General features: G+C 43.0%; 1 protein-coding gene and 1 long non-coding RNA gene across 2 annotated transcripts in view; one reads left to right on the top strand and one right to left on the bottom strand.

Annotated features, from left to right (window-relative positions):
- The window catches only part of LOC139023449 (uncharacterized), a 763591-nt gene that overhangs the window by 599211 nt on the left and 143135 nt on the right, over window positions 1-21245 (top strand). The gene's annotated exons all lie outside the window — the stretch shown is intronic.
- The window catches only part of LOC111956712 (PH domain leucine-rich repeat protein phosphatase 1-like), a 71875-nt gene that overhangs the window by 7176 nt on the left and 43454 nt on the right, over window positions 1-21245 (bottom strand). The window contains 9 exon segments of the mRNA XM_023977251.1: window positions 3139-3234; window positions 6631-6691; window positions 6969-7171; window positions 8484-8711; window positions 11187-11333; window positions 13797-13947; window positions 14490-14519; window positions 14522-14615; window positions 17582-17778. Coding sequence (XP_023833019.1) covers window positions 3139-3234; window positions 6631-6691; window positions 6969-7171; window positions 8484-8711; window positions 11187-11333; window positions 13797-13947; window positions 14490-14519; window positions 14522-14615; window positions 17582-17778 — 1207 coding nt within the window.

The following is a 21245-nucleotide window of genomic DNA, read 5'->3' as shown; positions in this document are numbered from 1 at the left end:
TGTGTAGATACGTTTGCTAGCTCGCTACCTATAGAGAGAGCATTGCATTGTGGGTTTTATAGTCGACTTGAGCTGCAACAGATTTACACAATGATTTTCACATGTTGCTACCAACCTTATTATAACGACAAAATGAAACATTTGTTCACAAAAAATATTGTTCTCACATAGTGTTATTTAACACTGTAACTAATAGGAATTATGTTTTCGGTGGATTTTTCCTTTAACGCGCTCTGCCTCCTCACCAATCCGAGCGGCTATCCCTGGTGCACCTACTGTAGAACCCGTAATGCTTCAATATTGTCAAAATATTTGTCATTTAACTTTGAAAATGTATTACATTTTATCTGTGGCATAAACACAACCAGTCACAATCTTTTAAGCTGATTAGGCCACTTCAAAAGTATCCTGTAGGCTACCTGCGTACATTCGTCCCAAATATAATTAAGCATCCAAACTTTGCAGATTGTGGTGGTGAAAACGCAAACCATTATGTTGAGGCAGCCGAAGTTGGTATGCTTTGCTTATTGGTTATGGTCCATTGGCACAGATGCCTGTTGTTGGAAAATTTGTTGAATTTGTTGAACCTTTTAATATAATTGTAAATATAGCATAAAAATTTGTGATGGGGGAAGAAATCGCTACAGTTACACATCTGGATATCATTTTTGACGATATATCGTATTGACAATATCGCAATATTATTTTGTCGCTAGTTGGCTGTACCTGCACCAAAACTCCTTCATACTGCTTGTTCTCCATCTTCTTTTTAAATAGGGAGCCCATTTGTTTTCAGCACTTTTATTTCCATGACTGATCAAAACCCATTCTCTGTCTTGTCCCTCTGTAGCAAACATATGGTGAGCAATATGTTTGTAACATCAAATCGCAATAAAATCACAGTATCAAATCGCAATACATATAGAATCATGAGAATAGCAATACACACTGTATCATATCGCAATACATATAGAATCATGAGAATAGCAATACACACTGTATCATATCGGCGACTAGGTATCATGATAATATTGTATCGTGAGGTCCCTGGCTATTCGCCGCCCTAATAAAAATGTTGAAATCTGATTTCCACCTCACTGATCATTCTCTGCAGCAGGCTCTGATCATAGTGTACAGCGCATTCGGAAAGTATTCAGGCCCTTTTCCCACATTTTGTTATGTTACAGGCTTATTCTAAAATGGATTCAACAGGCAAAACCTCAAGCTTCTGGCCTGTAGCCCTGCGTGGCATCGACGGCGCCACAAAAGCATGCTGAAGTGGCAAAGTCAATATCCGCATTTATAAACACAGAGCCGCTACAGTTATTGTTATTTGTCGTCGTAAACATTATTTTCAATTCATTATATGAGGGGGAAGGGTGTGCACATTTGTTTTTTTACAGTACAAGGGGAGAGTCGTGTGAAACTATTTTAAATGTTGGAGGGGYGTATATTTATAGGACACCTCCAGTTGGAACAGCCCTCCCCAGTAAATGTTTAAATGTCCCTATAGACAAAGGAGTGGGGACATGGAAAGTACGCTTGTAAGAGATGCACTGTACAGTTCTATTTTCTACTCAGGAAGTGTCAGAATGATGCATTTCAGCTGCAGGCTCTACTAGAAGTACTGTTCATTTCTGTTTCCACGTCAACATCCCTGCCCCACCCCCATCCCATGCCTTCTATTACCACCCAGTTTAGACAAACACGCACGCAGTGTCACAGTACAGCTGGTCTAATGGGGGCGGTGTGTGAGCGTGCGGGTGCATGAGTGGGTGTCTAAAATTTGATTTGAACTGGGTATAGAGAGGGAGAGGGAAAGGGAAAGGGAGAGAGTGAATACAGCGAGCGGGAGAGAGAGAAGGAAGGATCATCTGAAGCAGGGATGGGCAACTGGCAGCCCGCGGGGCCCCCCTTTTGAAGGCCCTCGGATCAATCGCCCCCAAAATATTTAGTTTTATATTTGACATTTTTGGGGCACTCAGTCGGGGTTCTCAACTTACTGTTGCGAGTTAAAATAGTACAATATTGAAATTTGGTTGAGCAGCAGCAGTTTTTACATTGCTAAGCTAGCGGTCAGCTATCTAAACTGGTTGTCATGGTTGAATTACCGGCCGGGGGGCCCCCATTGATTTTGTTTGTCAATCTCAGTCAGAAAACTGCAAACATTTCCCTCCACCTTATGGCAAAATTTGCAAAATTGCAGGAAATAAGCTAGCGAATTGCATGAAATTAGTTATTAAATTGCTAAATCTTCTCTCTACCCCATGGCAAAATATGTAGAATTGCAGAAAATTAACTCTAAAATGTGAAAAGATTATCTCCGATGTCAAGAGGGAGGGCACTAAGATGTTTTTCTCACAATGTGGGGAGGGTGGGATATAAAAAGAGAGTTAGAGAGAATGGGATGGTTGTGACTATCAGGTTGATTTATTGTGCTTGGTGAGGGACAGTAGACTGTCCATGAGCAGGGCACACAGATATGCAATATTCCATTCACTTTCATTGTTCTATACACAATGCTATGTGGCTGGAGGGAGTCAATGAGACCACTGGCTGTGTCTCAACAGTTTGAACTAGCATCCTTGTTTCCTTTCCTTGTGTCCTTCCCTCCATGATCACTGATCTGGCAGGACATGGGAGGTGGAATCAACATGGTGGAATACCCGTTCAGTGCTTTGACATGAGTGATTATGAATGGAAGCAAACAAGCTGTTTATGCTGTTTAAGATAATTGAGACAGAGCCATTGGGAGAATAAAAAGATAGATTTGACAGTAGTGAGACATTGGGAGCAGGGAACATGGAGAGAAACTGACTATACATCTTGGCCATGTTCTGTTATAATCTCCACCCGGCACAGCCAGAAGAGGACTGGCCACCCCTCATAGCCTGGTTCCTCTCTAGGTTTCTTCCTAGGTTTTGGCCTTTCTAGGGAGTTTTTCCTAGTCACCGTGCTTCTACACCTGTATTGCTTGCTGTTTGGGGTTTTAGGCTGGGTTTCTGTACAGCACTTYGAGATATTAGCTGATGTACGAAGGGCTATATAAAATAAACTTGATTTGATTTGACTATGCTGTGATACAGAGAATGTGAGTGAAAGAGAGATATAATGGGAGAGAGAGATAGAGAGACCGACCGTGCTGGGAGCTCAGTAACAAGGTTGTGGCTGAGGTCCAGAACTTCTAGTTTCTTTATCTCACACAGCCACTCTGGGACAGCCTCCATACGATTCCTACAGAAAGAGAGAGGATGAGAGAGAGAGAGAGAGGTCAGGTTTGAGGAGACTTTGTGAGTATGTTGGGTTTAACATCTACAGTTGCTGCTCCATATGCGATATGTGACTAGAATGGTGTTGTAAACAACAGTCAACTTTCAGGGACATAAACAGGTCTTATATCGTCAGAAAGCTTAAATGATTGTTAATCTAACTGCAGTGTCCAATGTACAGTAGCTATTACAGCAAAAAAAGACCATGCTATTGTTTGAGGATAGTGCACAACAACAAAACACTTTTACCAAGGCAACTGGTTTAATAAATTCACCTCTGATGGTAAATAAGGTACTTACATTCAGTAATCTTGGTCTGATTTGTCACCCTGAGTGTCCCAGATATAAAATATAGGATAGTTTTGTTTGATGTGTTTTGCATGAATTCCGACTCTTTCAACAAAACAATTTATGAAATCTAATTGGGAAAATGTTGTTTAACCTGGTCAAGTTCGGTTTCTGTGCAATCCTCAGACACTCTAGAAGGTAACCAAACATGTTTCATCATTCTACATTACGTATTGGCTACACAACACGTCAATTAGCCCATGAAGGTCAGCCATCATTACGCACCAATGAGACTAGCGGTGGTCACTTGATTGACAGTGTCTTGGTCCAATGTCCACCTATCCTTTTGAAACATAGCTATCTAGATAGCCAATGAGCTGGACTTTCAAGCAGTATGTGAACAGCCTTTGTATGACAAACAGCCATCATGCTAGAGCTGTGTGCAACAGTGTTCATTCTAATGGTGAAAGCAAACAGGATGCACGGTAGTTTACATTACGCAGCGGTTCGTTCTCTTCTACAAACTTTTCTCAAAACTGAAAAGCTAAATCGAATTCCAAGTATACAAATTTGGAGGAGATAATTGCAGAAATTGGCTGGGAGAGTGACACAGAACGAATGGATGAGCACAGTTTTGATTCCAGCAAGAAATACGTGTTTTTGGAAGCAAAATATCCACTTTTAGAACAGCAAGTAAAATACGTTTTTGCTTCTCATGCTAATGCAGTTGTTCAAATGGTTGCATATTCATTTGAGATATGTTTCTTTGACACACACACACACACACACACACACACACACACACACACACACACACACACATATACAGCACACAACAACACACCTTGAAGTCGGAAGTTTACTTACACTTAAGTTGGAGTCATTAAAACTCGTTTTTCAAACACTCCACAATTTCTTCTTAACAAACTATAGTTTTGGCAAGTAGGTTAGGACATCTACTTTGTGACGACACAAGTCATTTTTCAACCAATTGTTTACAGACAGATTATTTCACTTATAATTCACTGTATACACATTCCAGTGGGTCAGAAGTTTACATCCACTAAGTTGACTGTGCCTTTAAACAGCTCGGAAAATTCCCGAAAATGATGTCATGGCTTTAGAAGCGTCTGATAGGCTAATTGACATAATTTCAGTCAATTGGAGGTGTACCTGTGGATGTATGTCAAGGCCTACCTTCAAACTCAGTGCCTCTTTGCTTGACATCATGGGAAAATCAAAAGAAATCAGCCAAGACCTCAGAAAAAAATTGTAGACCTCCACAAGTCTGGTTGATCCTTGGAGCAATTTCCAAATGCCTGAAGGTAACACGTTATCTCTGTACAACAACATAGTACGCAAGTATAAACACCATGGGACCACGCGGCCATCATTCCGCTCAGGAAGGAGACACGTTCTGTCTCCTAGAGATGAACGTACTTTGGTGCGAAAAGTGCAAATCAATCCCAGAACAACAGCAAAGGACCTTGTGAAGATGCTGGAGGAAACAGGTACAAAAGTATCTATATCCACAGTAAAACGAGTCCTATATCGACATAACCGAAAGGCCGCTCAGCAAGGAAGAAGACTGCTCCAAAACCGCCATAAAAAAGCCTGACTACAGTTTGCAACTGCACATGGAGACAAAGACGGTACTTTTTGGAGAAATGTCTCTGGTCTGATGAACAAAAATAGAACAGTTTGGCCATAATGACCATCGTTATGTTTGGAGGGAAAGGGGAGGCTTGCAAGCCAAAGAACACCATCCCACTGTGAAGCACAGAGGTGGCAGCATCATGTTGTGGGGGTGCATTGCTGCAGGAGGGACTGGTGCACTTCACAAAATTGATGGCACCATGAGAAAGGAATATTAGGTGGATATATTGAAGCAACATCTCAAGACACAGTCAGGAAGTTAAAGCTTGGTCGCAAATGGGTCTTCCAAATGGACAATGACCTCAAGCATACTTCCAAAGTTATGGCAAAATGGCTTAAGGACAACAAAGTTAAGGTATTGGAGTGGCCATCACTAAGCCCTGACCTCAATCTTGTAGAAATTTGTGGGAGAACTGAAAAGAGTGTGCGAGCAAGGAGGCCTACAAACCTAACTCAGTTACACCAGCTCTGTCAGGAGGAATGGGCCAATTTCAAAATGTATTCTGGGAAGCTTGTGGAAGGCTAGCCAAAACGTTTGACCCAAGTTAAACATTTTAAAGGCAATGCTACCAAATACTAATTGAGTGTATGTAAACTTCTGACCCACTGGGAATGTGATGAAAGAAATAAAAGCTGAAATAAATAATTCTCTCTATCTATTTTCTGACATTTCACATTCTTAAAATAAAGTGGTGATCCTAACTGACCTAAGACAGGGAATTTTTACTAGGATTAAATGTCAGGAATTGTGAAAAACTGAGATTAAATGTATTTGGCTAAGGTGTATGTAAACTTCTGACTTAAACTGTATATGTTTTAGATATGTGTTGTGTATTTGATATATGGATGCCGGGCTCACCCCCTGTTAAAATAAATATTCAATAAAATAAGTAATAGTCAACTTGAGTTCTAGTGGTAGCTTTTTTGTATGTTCTCTATTGCTATGTACTAGAAAATGTATCAATTGACCAATTTGGCCACTTGGGTACATTTGGGCAAACTCGTGAGGGACACCTGAGAGACTTCATACTAAATATTATGTAGCTCTCTCATTCTTGAATGTATGTTGTGGGCAACTTCTAAAGTATCCTTCCTATCTCAATGTATGGCCTTTCTTTTGCATTTCAAAGATGACGCAACAAATATAAAAATAGGAAACACTTTGTTTTTACCAGATCTATTGTGATATATTCTCCTACATGAATTTCACATCTCCACAAACTTCAAAGTGTTTCCTTTCCAATAGTATCAAGAATATGCATATCCTTGCTTCATGTCCAGAGCTACATGCAGTTAGATTTGGGTATGTCATTTTAGGCAGAAACTGAGATGAAGGGTCCTATCCAGAAGAGGTTTTAAGAGAGTTTGTGTATTTTCAGCAATGTTGAGTGTGTTTATATGAGGGCATTGGCCTGACCTGGAGACGTCCATGTAGGTGAGGTTGGATGGCACTGGACTGACATCTAGCTCCTGTAGATCTGTAGAAGAGAACAAGAGCACTAAACCACCAGCATGTGTGACATGACAAATGGAACCAGATACTGTAGCTAGGTAGTGACAGAGAAATGCAGTGACGGAGATTGAGAATGACACAGGCTATTTACAGATCTAGGATCAGTTTCCACTCCCCCAATCCTAACCGTAATCATTGGTGTGGAAAATTCTAAACTGACCCAAGATCAGTGTCTAGGGGCAACTTCAACCTACACTATTACAAGTACAGCAGGCATAGATGGACTCTAACTGGGGACTCACCATTGTTCTGTGCGTAGACAGCCTTGAGCATAGAGCCCTTGGCCTTGAGGGTGACAATGTGGTTCCTCTCACAGTGGAGGACCTCCAGGTGGAGGAACAGGGAGGCATCCAGCTCCTCCAGCCCGTTGTCACGCACATCCAGCTGGGTCACGTGTCTCAGCAGGTCTGGCTCGTCTGGAACCACCACCCGGATCTTATTCAGCCTGATGGCACAGAGGTCAGAGCTCTCTCATAACTGTACATTAGGCAGTATGGTCCGTAGCATAATTAACCCTCCGGACACAGACGTCAGATCAAAATCAATGTCTGTATGGATGGATACTTGATCGAGTTGTCAACCGAAGTGAATTAGATTTGAAATCAACTTTGATGACAGGTTGTTATTTTGTGGTTGACACCTGAGTTTTATTGAAATGAACACATTGATTCAATATCTCCAATCTCCAATAGATGGTCTGATATTTCATATAGGATGTGTGACTTAACAAAGGTACTGAGGTCTCCTCTGCTATACTTTAGGTTTAAGGTCTGACCTCAACGGCCCTATCACTGTGTATTCACCATCAGGGTTACTCATTAAGTGACCTGACACTTGGCACATTTCTAGGTATTTTTGTACAAGACTGGAAAAAGCTGCACCCACCTACAAAAAGAACAGAACAGACCACATCTCACCATCATCATCTCTATCTACACTCATGTGTGATCTTTGGTCCTGAGCTTGAGAACATGATCTAGAGAAAATAGACATTATCTCCTAACACTGTGAGGAGTGATGTATTAAGTAGACAAATAATGTTAAGTCACTCAAGGCCTGCTCTTTGCCAAGCAGGAGGGAGAACACCGCTCTAGTAATAATTACGAGACTTTCCAAACTGACTCTGTTTAGCCTGGTTCCAAGCTAACGGTCTGTTTAGCCTGGTTCTTTTCCAAGCTAATTGGTTCTGTTCCATACTGAATGTTTGTTTAGCCTGATTCTGTGAGATCATCTGATCCTAGATCTGTGGTTAAAGGCAACATGTACCTTGACTTCTGTGTCTTTGCCTGTTTAATCTGGTTCTGTCCCATACCGACTGTCTGTTTAGCCTGGTTCTGTTTCATAGTGACTGTCTGTTTGTCTGGTTTTCGACTCATACAGTATAGCTTCCTCTCAGTTTGAGTTTTGCAATAGAGAGATACTGTAACTCCAGTCAAACGTGTCTACACATGGATGGGATTATAAGCATTGTGTGATTGGATTGTGACCAAAATCAGTGAGATGAAATGTTTTCCACCAGGTGTTTAGACGTGATTCTGGCTAGGTATACATTGTGATCAGATCACAAGACGCTTGGTGTTCATCTTGTGACCAAGTCTCCAATGGGAAAAAATGGGACACCAGATGGTTTGGGCTGGGTGCAAAGCCTGTTATCTGCTTGTTATGAGGATACACTGTGACTGGAGATAGGATCTGAATAAAGAGTGCAAGAGTGTCTCTGCCTGCTTGCCTGTCTGTCTGTCTATCTAGCCGCATACCGTAGGTCGACATGTTTGAACCGGAGCAGTCTGAAGCTCTGCAGCACCAATGTGTCCAGGCTGTTTCCAGCCATACACAGTCTCTCCATGGAGGTCAGCCGCTCCAGCACCTGGGGCACGTGGCTAAACTGGTTGAAGGACAGGCCCAGGTAGCCCAGTCTCTGGAGAGAGCCCAGCTCACTGGGTAACTCACTCAGACAGTTACCATCCAGGAGAAACGTCTGCAGACTGAAGAGAGGGAGAGAGAAAGAGAGAGAGACGGGAGGGGGAGCATGGTGTGAGTAGACAGCACTTTAACTTCATGTGAAAAACTTCTAATGCATCAGAATGACTCTGCACATAGAAGCCTTATATAGTTTAGAGAGGGCGCTGGTGCCCCCAGCTTTACAAAGTTATGAGCACAACATAACATTTAGGAGCACCAGAAAATAATAATAAATGTTTTATTTGATTGCATGTAGCCTCTATTAGGCTTATACTGTATGAATTAAAGGTACTTTTGAAGTACACGTTGTACCCTAGAATCATATATGTAACCCTGTAAAGACATTTGTGTATCACAAAAAGCTCACATGTTTATACCAAAACCTGTCATTGAAGTTACAAAATTCATTGGTGGAATATTAGGTTTCTACATCGTGTACAAACACTATTTATATATTGAGATGCATTACATTGAAAATTGAACACTGTCTCTTTAAGAAAGTCAAGTTTGTGAGTGACAATATCCAAGAGATCTGTCATTCATTAATTTCCTATGACAGAGAGGAAGAGGCAAAGCGAGAGGGTTTACTCTGCCCAAAATCTGTTCATGAAAATAAGTCCACGAAGTGAGCAATTTTTGTATGGAGGACGATGGGTGTCGAACTTGGGCAACAAAACATGTAATCTCTAATTTTCTACGTGAACCTTATTTGATCGAATAGAAGTTTCATAATGGTTAGGTTGTTACGAATGCACTGATTTAAGGGGACGCACGTGGCATTTCAGAAACTTTATATCCGAGTTGTGCTGATTGTTCACACGCGTATCTGCCCTCTCATTGGCTATAATGGTCCCACCTGATCTCGACTCCTCCCGCCTGCGGGCACACGAGTATCTTGTCAATATAATATAACATCTTTGGCAATGATATGATGATTGGTCTCCTGAAGGAGCTATCCCAGACTTTCTAAACCCAAAGGCGCAACATGGTGAGATTTCTAGGAACGCTTAGAAACACACAAAGCCGACTTGAGTTTGAGAAGTGAAAAATTGTTCCTTGTTTATTTTCTCGAAATATGTGTGTGTGTGTGTGTGTGTGTGTGTGTGTGTGTGTGTGTGTGTGTGTGTGTGTGTGTCTTAAGTTGTAGAACACGTTATTACTCCAACCTTGTGAAAGTGACAAACTGACACGTTTTCATTTTCAGTAGCTAGCTTTATATCGAAGGATTGCCTTTGCTTTGACGGCCTGCACATGCGTAGTTCGGCGCGAGACGACCGTTTAGGGCTGTCTCCGACAAATAAAAATATTGGTCGACCGAGAGTCGTCTGTTCTTAGGACCAATTTAACATTTCAAACGTATATTTTTCCATATAGACACATCCAATGTGTTTCAATCAAATCAACTATATGCACTGAGCTTGTCTGATGCTTTAAGCGCACTGTATGATGAAATAATTAAGACACAAATGACATTATCTTAATTATTTAATCATACAGTGCGCCAATATTTTTCTTGGGAGTCCGACCGCAATTGATTTGATTGTGCTGGGTGGCGCTCAGACTTGCTGCGCTGTGTTAAAAAAAAATGACAGCGAGTGACTGTGTTACTAGCACCGGTTGTCTTTCTCCTCCATGATGCAGCGACCACCACATAACAGCAACATTGCGCTGTCCGTGTTGCTGAAGCTGCAACATAATTACATCAATTTCTGACTGAAACGTTCTGTTACTGAAATCCCTAATTTAAGAGAACACACAATTTTGTGATTCAAAATGTGTAAAAAAAATCGACCAAGATCCACAAAAAAGGACCGTGTGCATGTTAAGTAAAATAACAACCCAATGTTTATTCCAGGTCAAATTAGCTGGCAACAGCAAGCTAGCTTGCTACATGTATTCACCACATTCTGATACTAAGGTCAATCTCGCTACAGCCAGTAGGTGGCAGCATTAGCATTGAGGCCGAGAGGGCTTATTGGGGAAGCCACAGGCTGTATTCCAGATCCTTCCATCATATGTGAGGAGAGGAGAGGTGCTCAGCTATGCTGCTGCTGAGAGGAGGCACGCATCACCTTATCACAGTTTCTCTCTCCTGTCCTAGATTAATGCCCCACTCTGAACTACTATCACTTTTCCTCTGTCAGATCATCAGACAATAACTAATGTCTTAAATGGTTATTTTATTTCATATATTCATAACATTTCAGATAGCCTCCTGACTGTGTCTGGAGTAGATAGAAACTGCCCCTAACCACTGATACAGGGTCAGATATGTCTTCTTCTTTAGGAGGTTAGGGGTGAGGTCATCTGATCCTAGAACTGTGGTTAAGGGTGACATCTACCTCGACATCTATGTATATTCCCTAATATCACCCCATGAAGTTAACTCCGCAGGCTCTGGTCTGAAGCAGCACACACTATGGTAAATAGGGTGCCATGGGAAGCAGCCTGTGTCTCTGTATATGCCCCCTGACCCCTAGACACTTCCTGAATCTTACTTGGTCATGGATCCCACAGCTTGGTCCACATTGGTCAGGTAGTTACAGCTGAGGTTGACCTCGGTGAGGGTGGAGATGTCACAGATGGCCATGGGGAACTGACCCAGCTGGTTATTAGACAGGTTGAGGCTCCGCAAACGAGAAAACCTGTCAGAGATATAGAAGAGAGGGGTGGTGGTGAGAGGAGAGCGATAAAGAGATGTGGGTAGAGAGAAAGAAGAGTTAGTCTCAATGTCAGTGGTCTAACTCAATGTCAGTGGTCTGACTCAATGTCAGTGGTCTGACTCAATGTCAGTGGTCTGACTCAATGTCAGTGGTCTGACTCAATGTCAGTGGTCTGNGACTCAATGTCAGTGGTCTGACTCAATGTCAGTGGTCTGACTCAATGTCAGTGGTCTGACTCAATGTCAGTGGTCTGACTCAATGTCAGTGGTCTTACTCATTGTCAGTGGTCTGACTCAATGTCAGTGGTCTGACTCAATGTCAGTGGTCTGACTCAACAGTTGAAAGGAAAATAGAAACAGAACCTTCAGCACATCATAGTGGAAACCTTCACATTGTCATGTTGAGAACAAGCAGAGCGTGTTGTCAGTAGCAACATCAGAGGCAAGTGGCATTTGGCTTAGTGTCCTATAGTAGATCGGTGACCTTCAGTCAACTCATCCCTAGGGGACAGGGGAGGATGCATAACCCACCCCTCATGGGCCGTTTGCCATGTTAGCATCAAAGCTGATAACCTCACAGACAAGTCTGCTGCCTTTTAGTCTGGTAATGCATTCAATTGCTCACACACACCCACAAACAAATACATCCACATGCTCGCAGGCAGGCATGCACACACACACATGCTCGCAGGCAGGCAGGCACACCCTTCATCATTTGTTAGGAGGAAAAGGGAAGCTAGATGACAGGGGTACTGATTTGCATGGCCATTTAATTCCAGCTAAGTGAGGGAGGCCAGGAGGCTGGGACAGAGAGGAAGAGAGAGAGAGAAAAGACACTACCTGTGTTGATTCATCATCTCACACCATCTATTTTCATTCCTCTCGCTCTCTCTCTCTCCACTATTGTATATACCATACTCATTAGTACAAAACTGTCTGTGTCTGACCAGCAGGGATGCTCTGTAGCAATTAAACTCTCATACATAAACAACCACATCTTTTTAGCTCCAAACTAGCAGCTTTTCATCTGTCATGTCTCTCTTTTAAATGGTAATTATCCCCAGAATATGAAACAGCAGATGATTATGATATGCCAGAGCCTCATTTCATCTTAAACCTGTTGGTCCTGGCACATACAGATGTTCTCTCATCATTTGATCACTCCGTTGTTGTAACAGGAAATGGAAACTTGTAGTATATTAAAGGCTTCTAAAGTTTCCAATTTTCACTTAATTGTCAGACTTGATTTGCCCTAACAAAAAATGTATCAACCCCTACAAAAATGTCCATGAGTTATTATCCACATAATAATTCACATTTCCTGTAGCTGCAAGATTATTTTCCTGCTGGTCAAATGAAGAGGTCAAATGAAGAGAGCAAATGTGTATTCAGAGTCGGAAGGGCAAATGCACACACTACTCTAATCTTCAATGATCAAACAGGAACCCACTGTTTCAGGATTCTCCAGGCCCCAATTCTGCAGCCTTCAACCAACCTCTCTTACACACACACTCTTTCTGTCTCACACATACACAACCCAAAATACTCTCTCACACACATACATACAATGCCCCACTCTGCTCTTCTCTCAGAATACAAGGACACGCACGTGCAGTTAAATGGCAAATCATCTTCTGGCTAGCATCCTAAAATGGGCTGTGACTGGTGTGTGTGTGCGCGCACACACACACACACACTGTACAGTACGTCTTGGCTGTATGCTTTAATCTGGGGCTAGCCACTGCCGAGTCTATTCCGGTTTTCAGGGGAAATGGAAAGAGAGCCTGGACGTGACTTTGGCTTTTGGACGTTAATAAGGTGACACTCCATTTTAACTCCTCCTTCACATTTACAGGATTGGTTGGACAGTGCAGGACCTTCCCAGACATTTTTTTCTTCACGTCTCTTCACGTTTCTTCAGACCAGTATGTGGGGGATCTACTTTCAGGCGTTTCTTTTACGCCTGCTATGTTAGGTTAATCTGGGGCCAGATGGTGCCCTCTGAGGAGTACTGAGAGTGAAGGAGGGAGGCAGGCCATATTAAAAGCCTCCCTGCAGAGGCAGACAGGTCTGGGCTACTCTAGTAGACAAACCAACCCAACTAGGCCCTGTCCTGACCAACCCAGCTCAGGCCAGCCTTACCCTGCCCAGCTCTACTAGGTCTTGTCCTAAGCCAACTGACACTTCCCTTCTCACTGACTGACACTACCCTATTCATTCATCTTAAGCCCAGCACTATTCTGACAATTCCACTCCAATTTAGGCTAGTCCAGTGTAGTCGAGCACAGTCTAGCTCCAGCGCGAAGTTATTGTGGTCCAGCCAAACCATGCTATACCCAGATCCGTCAAGGCAGTGCAACCTTACCAGGCCAAGCCTAGTACCAGGCCATAAAACCCATCTCATATAATTCTAGCCCAGACCTTTCCCCTGGATGGTACCACCTACCTCTGTAGCTGGTGTAGACGGTGGTCTGTGGGGAGGAAGTTGTGTTTGAGGTTGAGGTGGGTGAGGTCCTGGCTGTAGAAGAGGTTGGGAGGCAGCTGCTCCAGACTGCAGCAGGACAAGTCCACAGAGTTGATCCTCTGGGACACCAAATCTGACCCACCGGGGAGGGGAGAGAAGAAAGGGACCATGCTGTCAAAATTGATTATCTCGACTGCTGGGATGTGTGTGTCAAGCTTTTTTAAAATGAGAAAGTCAGGAAGTCAACCGTGAGTGAGACCGGACCAAACAGGCCACATACTATCTACTGCACATCTTCTGCTATCTGTCATAGTGGCCCATCCTACACCTACTGAATACTTAGTCCAGTTCCACAATACTCCCCTTACCTCCGTACTCTACAATACTCCCCATACTGAACATGATTAACTAGCTACTCTACAGCCGGTGATTTGTGCTTGTGCCACTCCTCCTAGTTCCAGGTTCTATTCTGAGTGTTCCCCTGGGCTTCCATGCATGCTCGTCCCTGATAATATTTAGAAAATAGGTTTCCTGGCTTTGGCCTACATCACTTTGGATGAGGAAGAGGAGAGATCATGAGAGAGTGAGCATATATGTGTTACACCTCTGGAAGCTATTGTGCATCTCATATTGTGCCACTCAGAGCTGTACTCCTCTGCACACTGTGTGATGTACCCTTGGCTGCGTGTCTGTGCCAGCGCAGTGTTCAGTGAAGCTGTCAAAGCTGACATAGTAGGTCTGGCTCTGGGGCCCTGCTGAGCTGAACGCCAGGGAGTGGCTGTGCTTCTTCACCTCCTCCACCTGCACACACATCATTGGGGCAAGAGAAACCACACACCACACCTTCAGGTAAGCCATACAGCTGAATTCGGAAGTTTACAGACTTAGGTTGGAGTCATTAAAACTCGTTTTTCAACCACTCCACAAATTTCTTCTTAACAAACTATCGTTTTGGCAAGTCGGTTAGGACATTCTACTTTGTGCATGACACAAGTAATTTTTCCAACAATTGTTTACAGACAGATTATTTCACTTATAATTCATTGTATCACAATTCCAGTATGTCAGAAGTTTACATACACTAAGTTGACTGTGCCTTTAACAGCTTGGAAAATTCCAGAAAATGTTGTCATGGCTTTAGAAGCTTCTGATAGGCTAATTGACATCATTTGAGTCAATTGGAGGTGTAACCTGTGGATGTATTTCAAGGCCTCCCTTCAAACTCAGTGCCTCTTTGCTTGACATCATGGGAAAATCAAAAGAAATCAGCCAAGACCTCAGAAATTGTAGACCTCCACAAGTCTGGTTCATCCTTTGGAAGCAATTTCCAAACGCCTGAGGTACCCGACGTTCATCTGTACAAACAATAGTACGCAAGTATGAACACCGTGGGACCACGCAGCCGTCATACCGGCTCAGGAAGGAGACGCGTTCTGTCTCCTAAGATGAACGTACTTTGGTGCGAAAAGTGCAAATCAATCCCAGAACAGCAGCAAAGGACCTTGTGAAGATGCTGAAGGAAACGGGTACAAAGTATCTATATCCACAGTAAAACGAGTCCTATATCAACATAACCTGAAAGGCCGCTCAGCAAGGAAGAAGCCACTGCTCCAAAACCAACATAAAAAAAGCCAGACTAACGGTTTGCAACTGCACATGGGGACAAAGATTGTACTTTTTGGAGAAATGTCCTCTGGAGTGATGAAACAAAAATAGAACTGTTTGGCCATAATGACCATCGTTAATGTTGGAGGAAAAAGGGGGAGGCTTGCAAGCGAAGAACACCATCCCAACCGTGAGGCACGGGGGTGGGGGTGCATTGCTGCAGGAGGGACTGGTGCACTTCAAAAATGATGGCATTATGAGGAAGAACAATTATGTGGATATATTGAAGCAACATCAAGACATCAGTCATGAGGTTAAAGCTTGGTCGCAAATGGGTCTTCCAAATTGGATAATGTCCCCAAGCATACTTCCAAAGTTGTGGCAAAATGGCTTAAGGACAACAAAGTCAAGGTATTGGAGTGGCCATCACAAAGCACTGACCTCAATCCTATAGCTAATGTGTGGGCAGAACTGAAAAAGTGTGCGCGAGCAAGGAGGCCTACAAACCTGACTCAGTTACATCAGCTCTGTCAGGAGGAATGGGCCAAAATTCACCCAACTTATTGTGGGAAGTTTGTGGAAAGCTAACCGAAACGTTTGACCCAAGTTAAACAATTTAAAGGCAATGCTACCAAATACTAATTGAGTGTATGTAAACTTCTGACCCAATGGGAATGTGATGAAAGAAATAAAAGCTGAAATAAATCACTCTCGACTATTATTCTGACATTTCACATTCTTAAAATAAAGTGGTGATCCTAACTGACCTAAAACAGGGAATTTCTACTAGGATTAGATGTCAGGAATTGTGAAACTGAGTTTAAATGTATTTGGCTAAGGTGTATGTACACTTCCGACTTCAACTGTACACTCAATGTAAGATAAACAGAAGATGAACAGACATTTGTATAACCATTGGCTGAAAACAAATAGAGTTAGACAAGACATAAGACAACATACACACCTTTTTAGGTTTAGACACACAAGATAAACATCTTTAGGGCCACTGACTGAACAAAGAACACACACACAGACGTGCACACTGAGGTAGAGATCATTTGTGTGACTGTTCTTGTCTATCAGTGTACCAGTGTTTTGTTATTTGTCATGTTTTTATTGTGGACCCAAGGAAGAGTAACTGCTGTTTCGGCAAAAGCTAATGGGGATCCGAATAAACCAATAATAACCCAGGGACTTTTCAGTAAACCAGACAATCCCTATTTTAGAATCTCTTCTATGTTACAGATCATGGTTCCGTTTAGTGACATCAGCAGCAGGGATTAAGATGTTCATATTAAATAGCCTTAGTTTGCAATTTTCCATCAAGCGTAAAAATAGACACACACGAACATGTATGCACATGCAGATAGGATTATAATTGCATGCGCAAACACACACATACTGTACATGCACACACACACACACACACACACACACACACACACACACACACACACACACACACACACACACACACACACTGTGGAGGTGAATGGTGATCTAGAGGTTGTCTTGTGCATGAGATGATGTTTAAGCTGTGGATGTGGTGGGATGTGGACAGTCCTTTGTATAGCTAGCTACAGTGTGAGGCAGACTGATCGAAAGACTCTTTCAGGAGGGCCCTTAGTGCTTATTCAATGGGCCTGTCTATCCTTCCCTGCTGCTGATACACAGCCATAAAGCCATAAAGGGATAACAGTCATTAACCAACGACTACCTCCCTAATTCCCCTTTTGGAATGAGAAATGCCAAGCCAGAAAATGTATTTATAGGGATCCAGCCTAAACTAGGCAGAACCACGATAATACTTTTAAATTGGAAGACAAGGTGAATAGGCTGAGAATTCATTGAGGGTATAGAGTACTTCATCATGTGGGGAAAACAGATAAGAAATAAGACGTTGGAAGAGTTAACATTGATTTGCAATGATGGCTTATTGGCCCTTCACCAGGATTCTGTCCCTGAGTTGATTAAAGACTGTTGATTTATCTCTATGATTGCACACTGATGACACAAGAATGAAGACAAATGGAAATGGAATAGGAAAGTTGGTGAGGACACAGTAAAGGGAGGTTTGTTGAAACTTTGTGATTCTACTGAATGTCTATTCTAGTCATTCTATTCCTATGGTGTCAGGAACAGCAGTCCGTGTCTTACTGTACCTTTCCTCCGATGAGGGGCAGGATGTGCATCTTGCCCGTGTGGCTGTCTTTGACGGAGGAGACGATGAGGCAGGTGCCACACAGGATGACCTGGCGTCTGGTCCACCGGTTTACTGGTAGCAGGAGTTTCCCTTTGCGGACGTTATAGGTCCCCGACAGCTGCACACGCTCCGAGCTCTCAATGCTGTGGGGCTTGCCTGGAACGTACACAAGGAGAGGGAGTTAGYATAGTTAGCATCCAGCTAACTTAAAACACAGGTGAGGGGGATACAGTTAGCATTGTTAGCATCCAGCTAACTCAAAACAGGGCCAGTAGCACAGAGACCTGAGTACTGCCTCAGTACCTAAAGTATCTATTAGCCTGATGCTAATAAAGTGACATAGTAATAATTTATTACTATAAAGAAAAATAATAATAATAATTTTGTGTATGTACATACAGTACATAGAATATACACTGAGTGTACAAAACATTAAGGACACCTGCTCTTTCCATGCCATAGACTGACCAGGTGAACACTATGATCCCTTATTGATGTCACCTGTTAAATCCACTTCAATCGGTGTAGATAAAGGGGAGGAGACAGGTTAAGAAGGATTTTTAAGCCTTGAGACAATTGAGACATTACATTTAAGTCATTTAGCAGACGCTCTTATCCAGAGCGACTTACAAATTGGAAAGTTCATACATATTCATCCTGGTCCCCCCGTGGGGAATGAACCCACAACCCTGGCGTTGCAAGCGCCATGCTCTACCAACTGAGCCACACGGGACCGGATTGGATTGTGACATGGATTGTGTATGTGTGCCATTCAGAGTGCCATTCAGAGGTTGAATGGGCAAGACAAAATATTTAAGTGCCTTTGAACGGAGTATGGTAGTAGGTGCCACTGGTTTGTCTCAAGAACTGCAACGCTGCTGGGTTTTTTACACTCAACAGTTCCCATGTGTATCAAGAATGGTCCACCGCCTTAAGGACATCCAGCCAACTTGTCACAACAGTTGGAAGCATTGAAGTCAACATGGGCCAGCATCCCTGTGGAACGCTTTTGACACATTGTAGAGTCCATGCCCCRACTAATTGAGGCTGTAAAAAGGGTATGCAACTCAATATTAGGAAGGTGTCCTTAATGTTTTGTACACTCAGTATATATTCTCACTCTGAGTGTTTTTACTCTGTATTTACTCTGTACTCTCTAAGCACAGTCAACACTGAGATATGAATAGTTTAATAGTGTAGCAGCCTAAAGCTCAGCACACAGTCAACACAATGCTGGGTTAGCATAAGCACTGAACACAGTCAGCAGCATAAAGACTCTGTCTGAGGCCACCCTCTGTTAGCATTTGGCGCTGAATAGCTTTTTCCCCCCAACAGTGATAGTMAGATTATAGATCGGATGATGACAGGTGCTCTACTCTACTTCAACACTAATTTGTTCTATCAGTCTTTGAGCTGTCTTTATTCCTTTCATAAATCCATCCATCTGTTCATTTCCCCCCTGTGACTCTCACTCTYATAGAACCCTTTTTTTCTAAGAGGGAAAGGGCTAGAGAGAGATGGTAGTGTCATACTACGAGGTAAGTACTAACTAAGTACCAGGACAAGCTCTTAYAGCTTTGAATAATTCAACTCAGGTCTCTTACATGCTGACTGTAACACAGGAGGCTGCTGTACAGACTAACACAGGAGACTGCTGTACAGACTAATAATGTGTTGTATTGTAGATATGTAGTGGAAGAGTAGTGTGTAATAATGTGTTATGTGTTGTTTTATTGGATGTTATTGTGATTGGACCCCAGGATTCAGAATAAAAAACATATACAAAAATACTGAAGTAGCCTTGATATTGTGAGAGATCAAGGGGAACATTAAAGGTATATTCAAACTAAGGTTGAAAAATTCATTCACTGAGGAAGAGCTCATGTTCTGAAAAACAAACTATGAGAAAAGGGCAAAATAGTTTGAATAATGAGCTACTGTGATGAGCATGTTTTCCCTCTGCATCATTACTATTCAGTGACCTTAACTCAATTCTTTGATCTCGTTTTCAGGCTGAAATCAAATCAATAACCTACTTTGCAAATGGACATCTGCCTGGTAAAATACTGAGCGTGTGGTAAAGTACAGTACAGAGGTAGTGTTCCAGTAACTCACTAGCTAGGGTTTACAGGTCAGAAGTGAGATGCTGTGATACACCTCACCTCTTTACAGTACAACCCAGTTCATTTTCATTATTGAGCTTTCGAGTGGGATGAGACATTGTTGGAATAAACAAATGATTTATCAGCTTTAGACTCAATATGTCACACGGTCAATCTCACTGTACTTATTAGGGCTTTACTAGAACACATTCTCTTGCACATATGCATTTGTGAAAACACACACAAACAACCCAAACCTCACACACACCCTATACACTCATGCTCAACACACACACACAAAAACACACAGTCCCCACCCACCGACGCAAGCACTCACTCACTCTAATCCAGTGACAGTGGTAAACCGTCTCCATGTGCATCAGAGCTTTATTGTGGGTCTGTCTGTGTGTAGACCAGACCACTACTCTGGCTGTGTGGGGCTCCCATGTGAGCATAGGGTTTACATGGGGTCCAGGAGTGGAAACATCTTCTTGACATCCCCATTGGTGGAGGACAATATGCTAATTCAGTGGTCGCATTTAGTCTCATTCTGGAATCAAACCCACAACGCTGGTGGTGCAAGAACCATGCTCCAACCAACCAAGCCATCGGAGCAAGGACAACTGCTTCACCAGGACTGTGTGTTGCATTTGTTGTCCTAGGCCAGGAGTATATTCAACTGAAAGGTCGACCTTGGTGATGAAAGCAATGCAGAGGATGTGTAGGGTTCAGGTCAAAAGGACACTAAGGCCTTGGTTTTGTGTATGAGGGGGTTTCTAGGAGTCTGTTGAAGTGCTTTGTGACGTGTGTGTGTGTGTGTGTGAGTAGGGAGTGGTGTGTGTTTGGGGTGTTCGCTGCTGGTTTCTCAGGATGGCTTCCTTCACCTTCCCCAAGCTCAGGAAAGGCCTTCGTTTCCCCTTTCCACACCAACACACACTAACTTCAAGACCCATAGCCAAACCCTACCTCGACTCACAATACGGCAAATCCAGACACATATTCATACCTTGCATGGTAATGCAGGGAGGTTTTAGCTAATCCTAGATCTTACCCGGTAACAACTTCTCATATTTAAGTGTGTAAGCCCCTCCCCTGTGTGATAACCAGGCCACTTCCCTTACCACCGCTCCTCCTCACTACACACGTATAATCAGGCTGACCTGCTAATGAAACAAGACACTGCAGCACCGACACCTCCACCACTGGGCCTGGGCATGCCGTACCACAGGGCTCTGACCCACATTACACACCACACACACACAGAAACTTGGCTGGGTGGGTGGGTGCGAATGACAACAAGCCCCACTTACTTACAATGAATGGACCGGGACAGATGAGAAATGTATTGGTAAAGTAGTGTAGAGGAGGGTTTGTGTTCAGGCTATAACCGTCTCCTGCTGCCGGGTCCTGGCTGCCTCTTACAGCAGGTTGCATCCCAAATAGCACCCTATTCCCTATATAGTGCCCTGGTCAAAAGTAGTGCACTATTGTGGGAATAGTGTGCCATTTGTGACACATCCT

Source organism: Salvelinus sp. IW2-2015, linkage group LG32, assembly GCF_002910315.2.
Source record: "Salvelinus sp. IW2-2015 linkage group LG32, ASM291031v2, whole genome shotgun sequence".
Lineage (NCBI taxonomy): Eukaryota > Metazoa > Chordata > Actinopteri > Salmoniformes > Salmonidae > Salvelinus > Salvelinus sp. IW2-2015.
The sequence above is the reverse complement of the archived record's forward strand: the minus strand, read 5'-3'. Positions and strand labels throughout refer to the sequence as shown.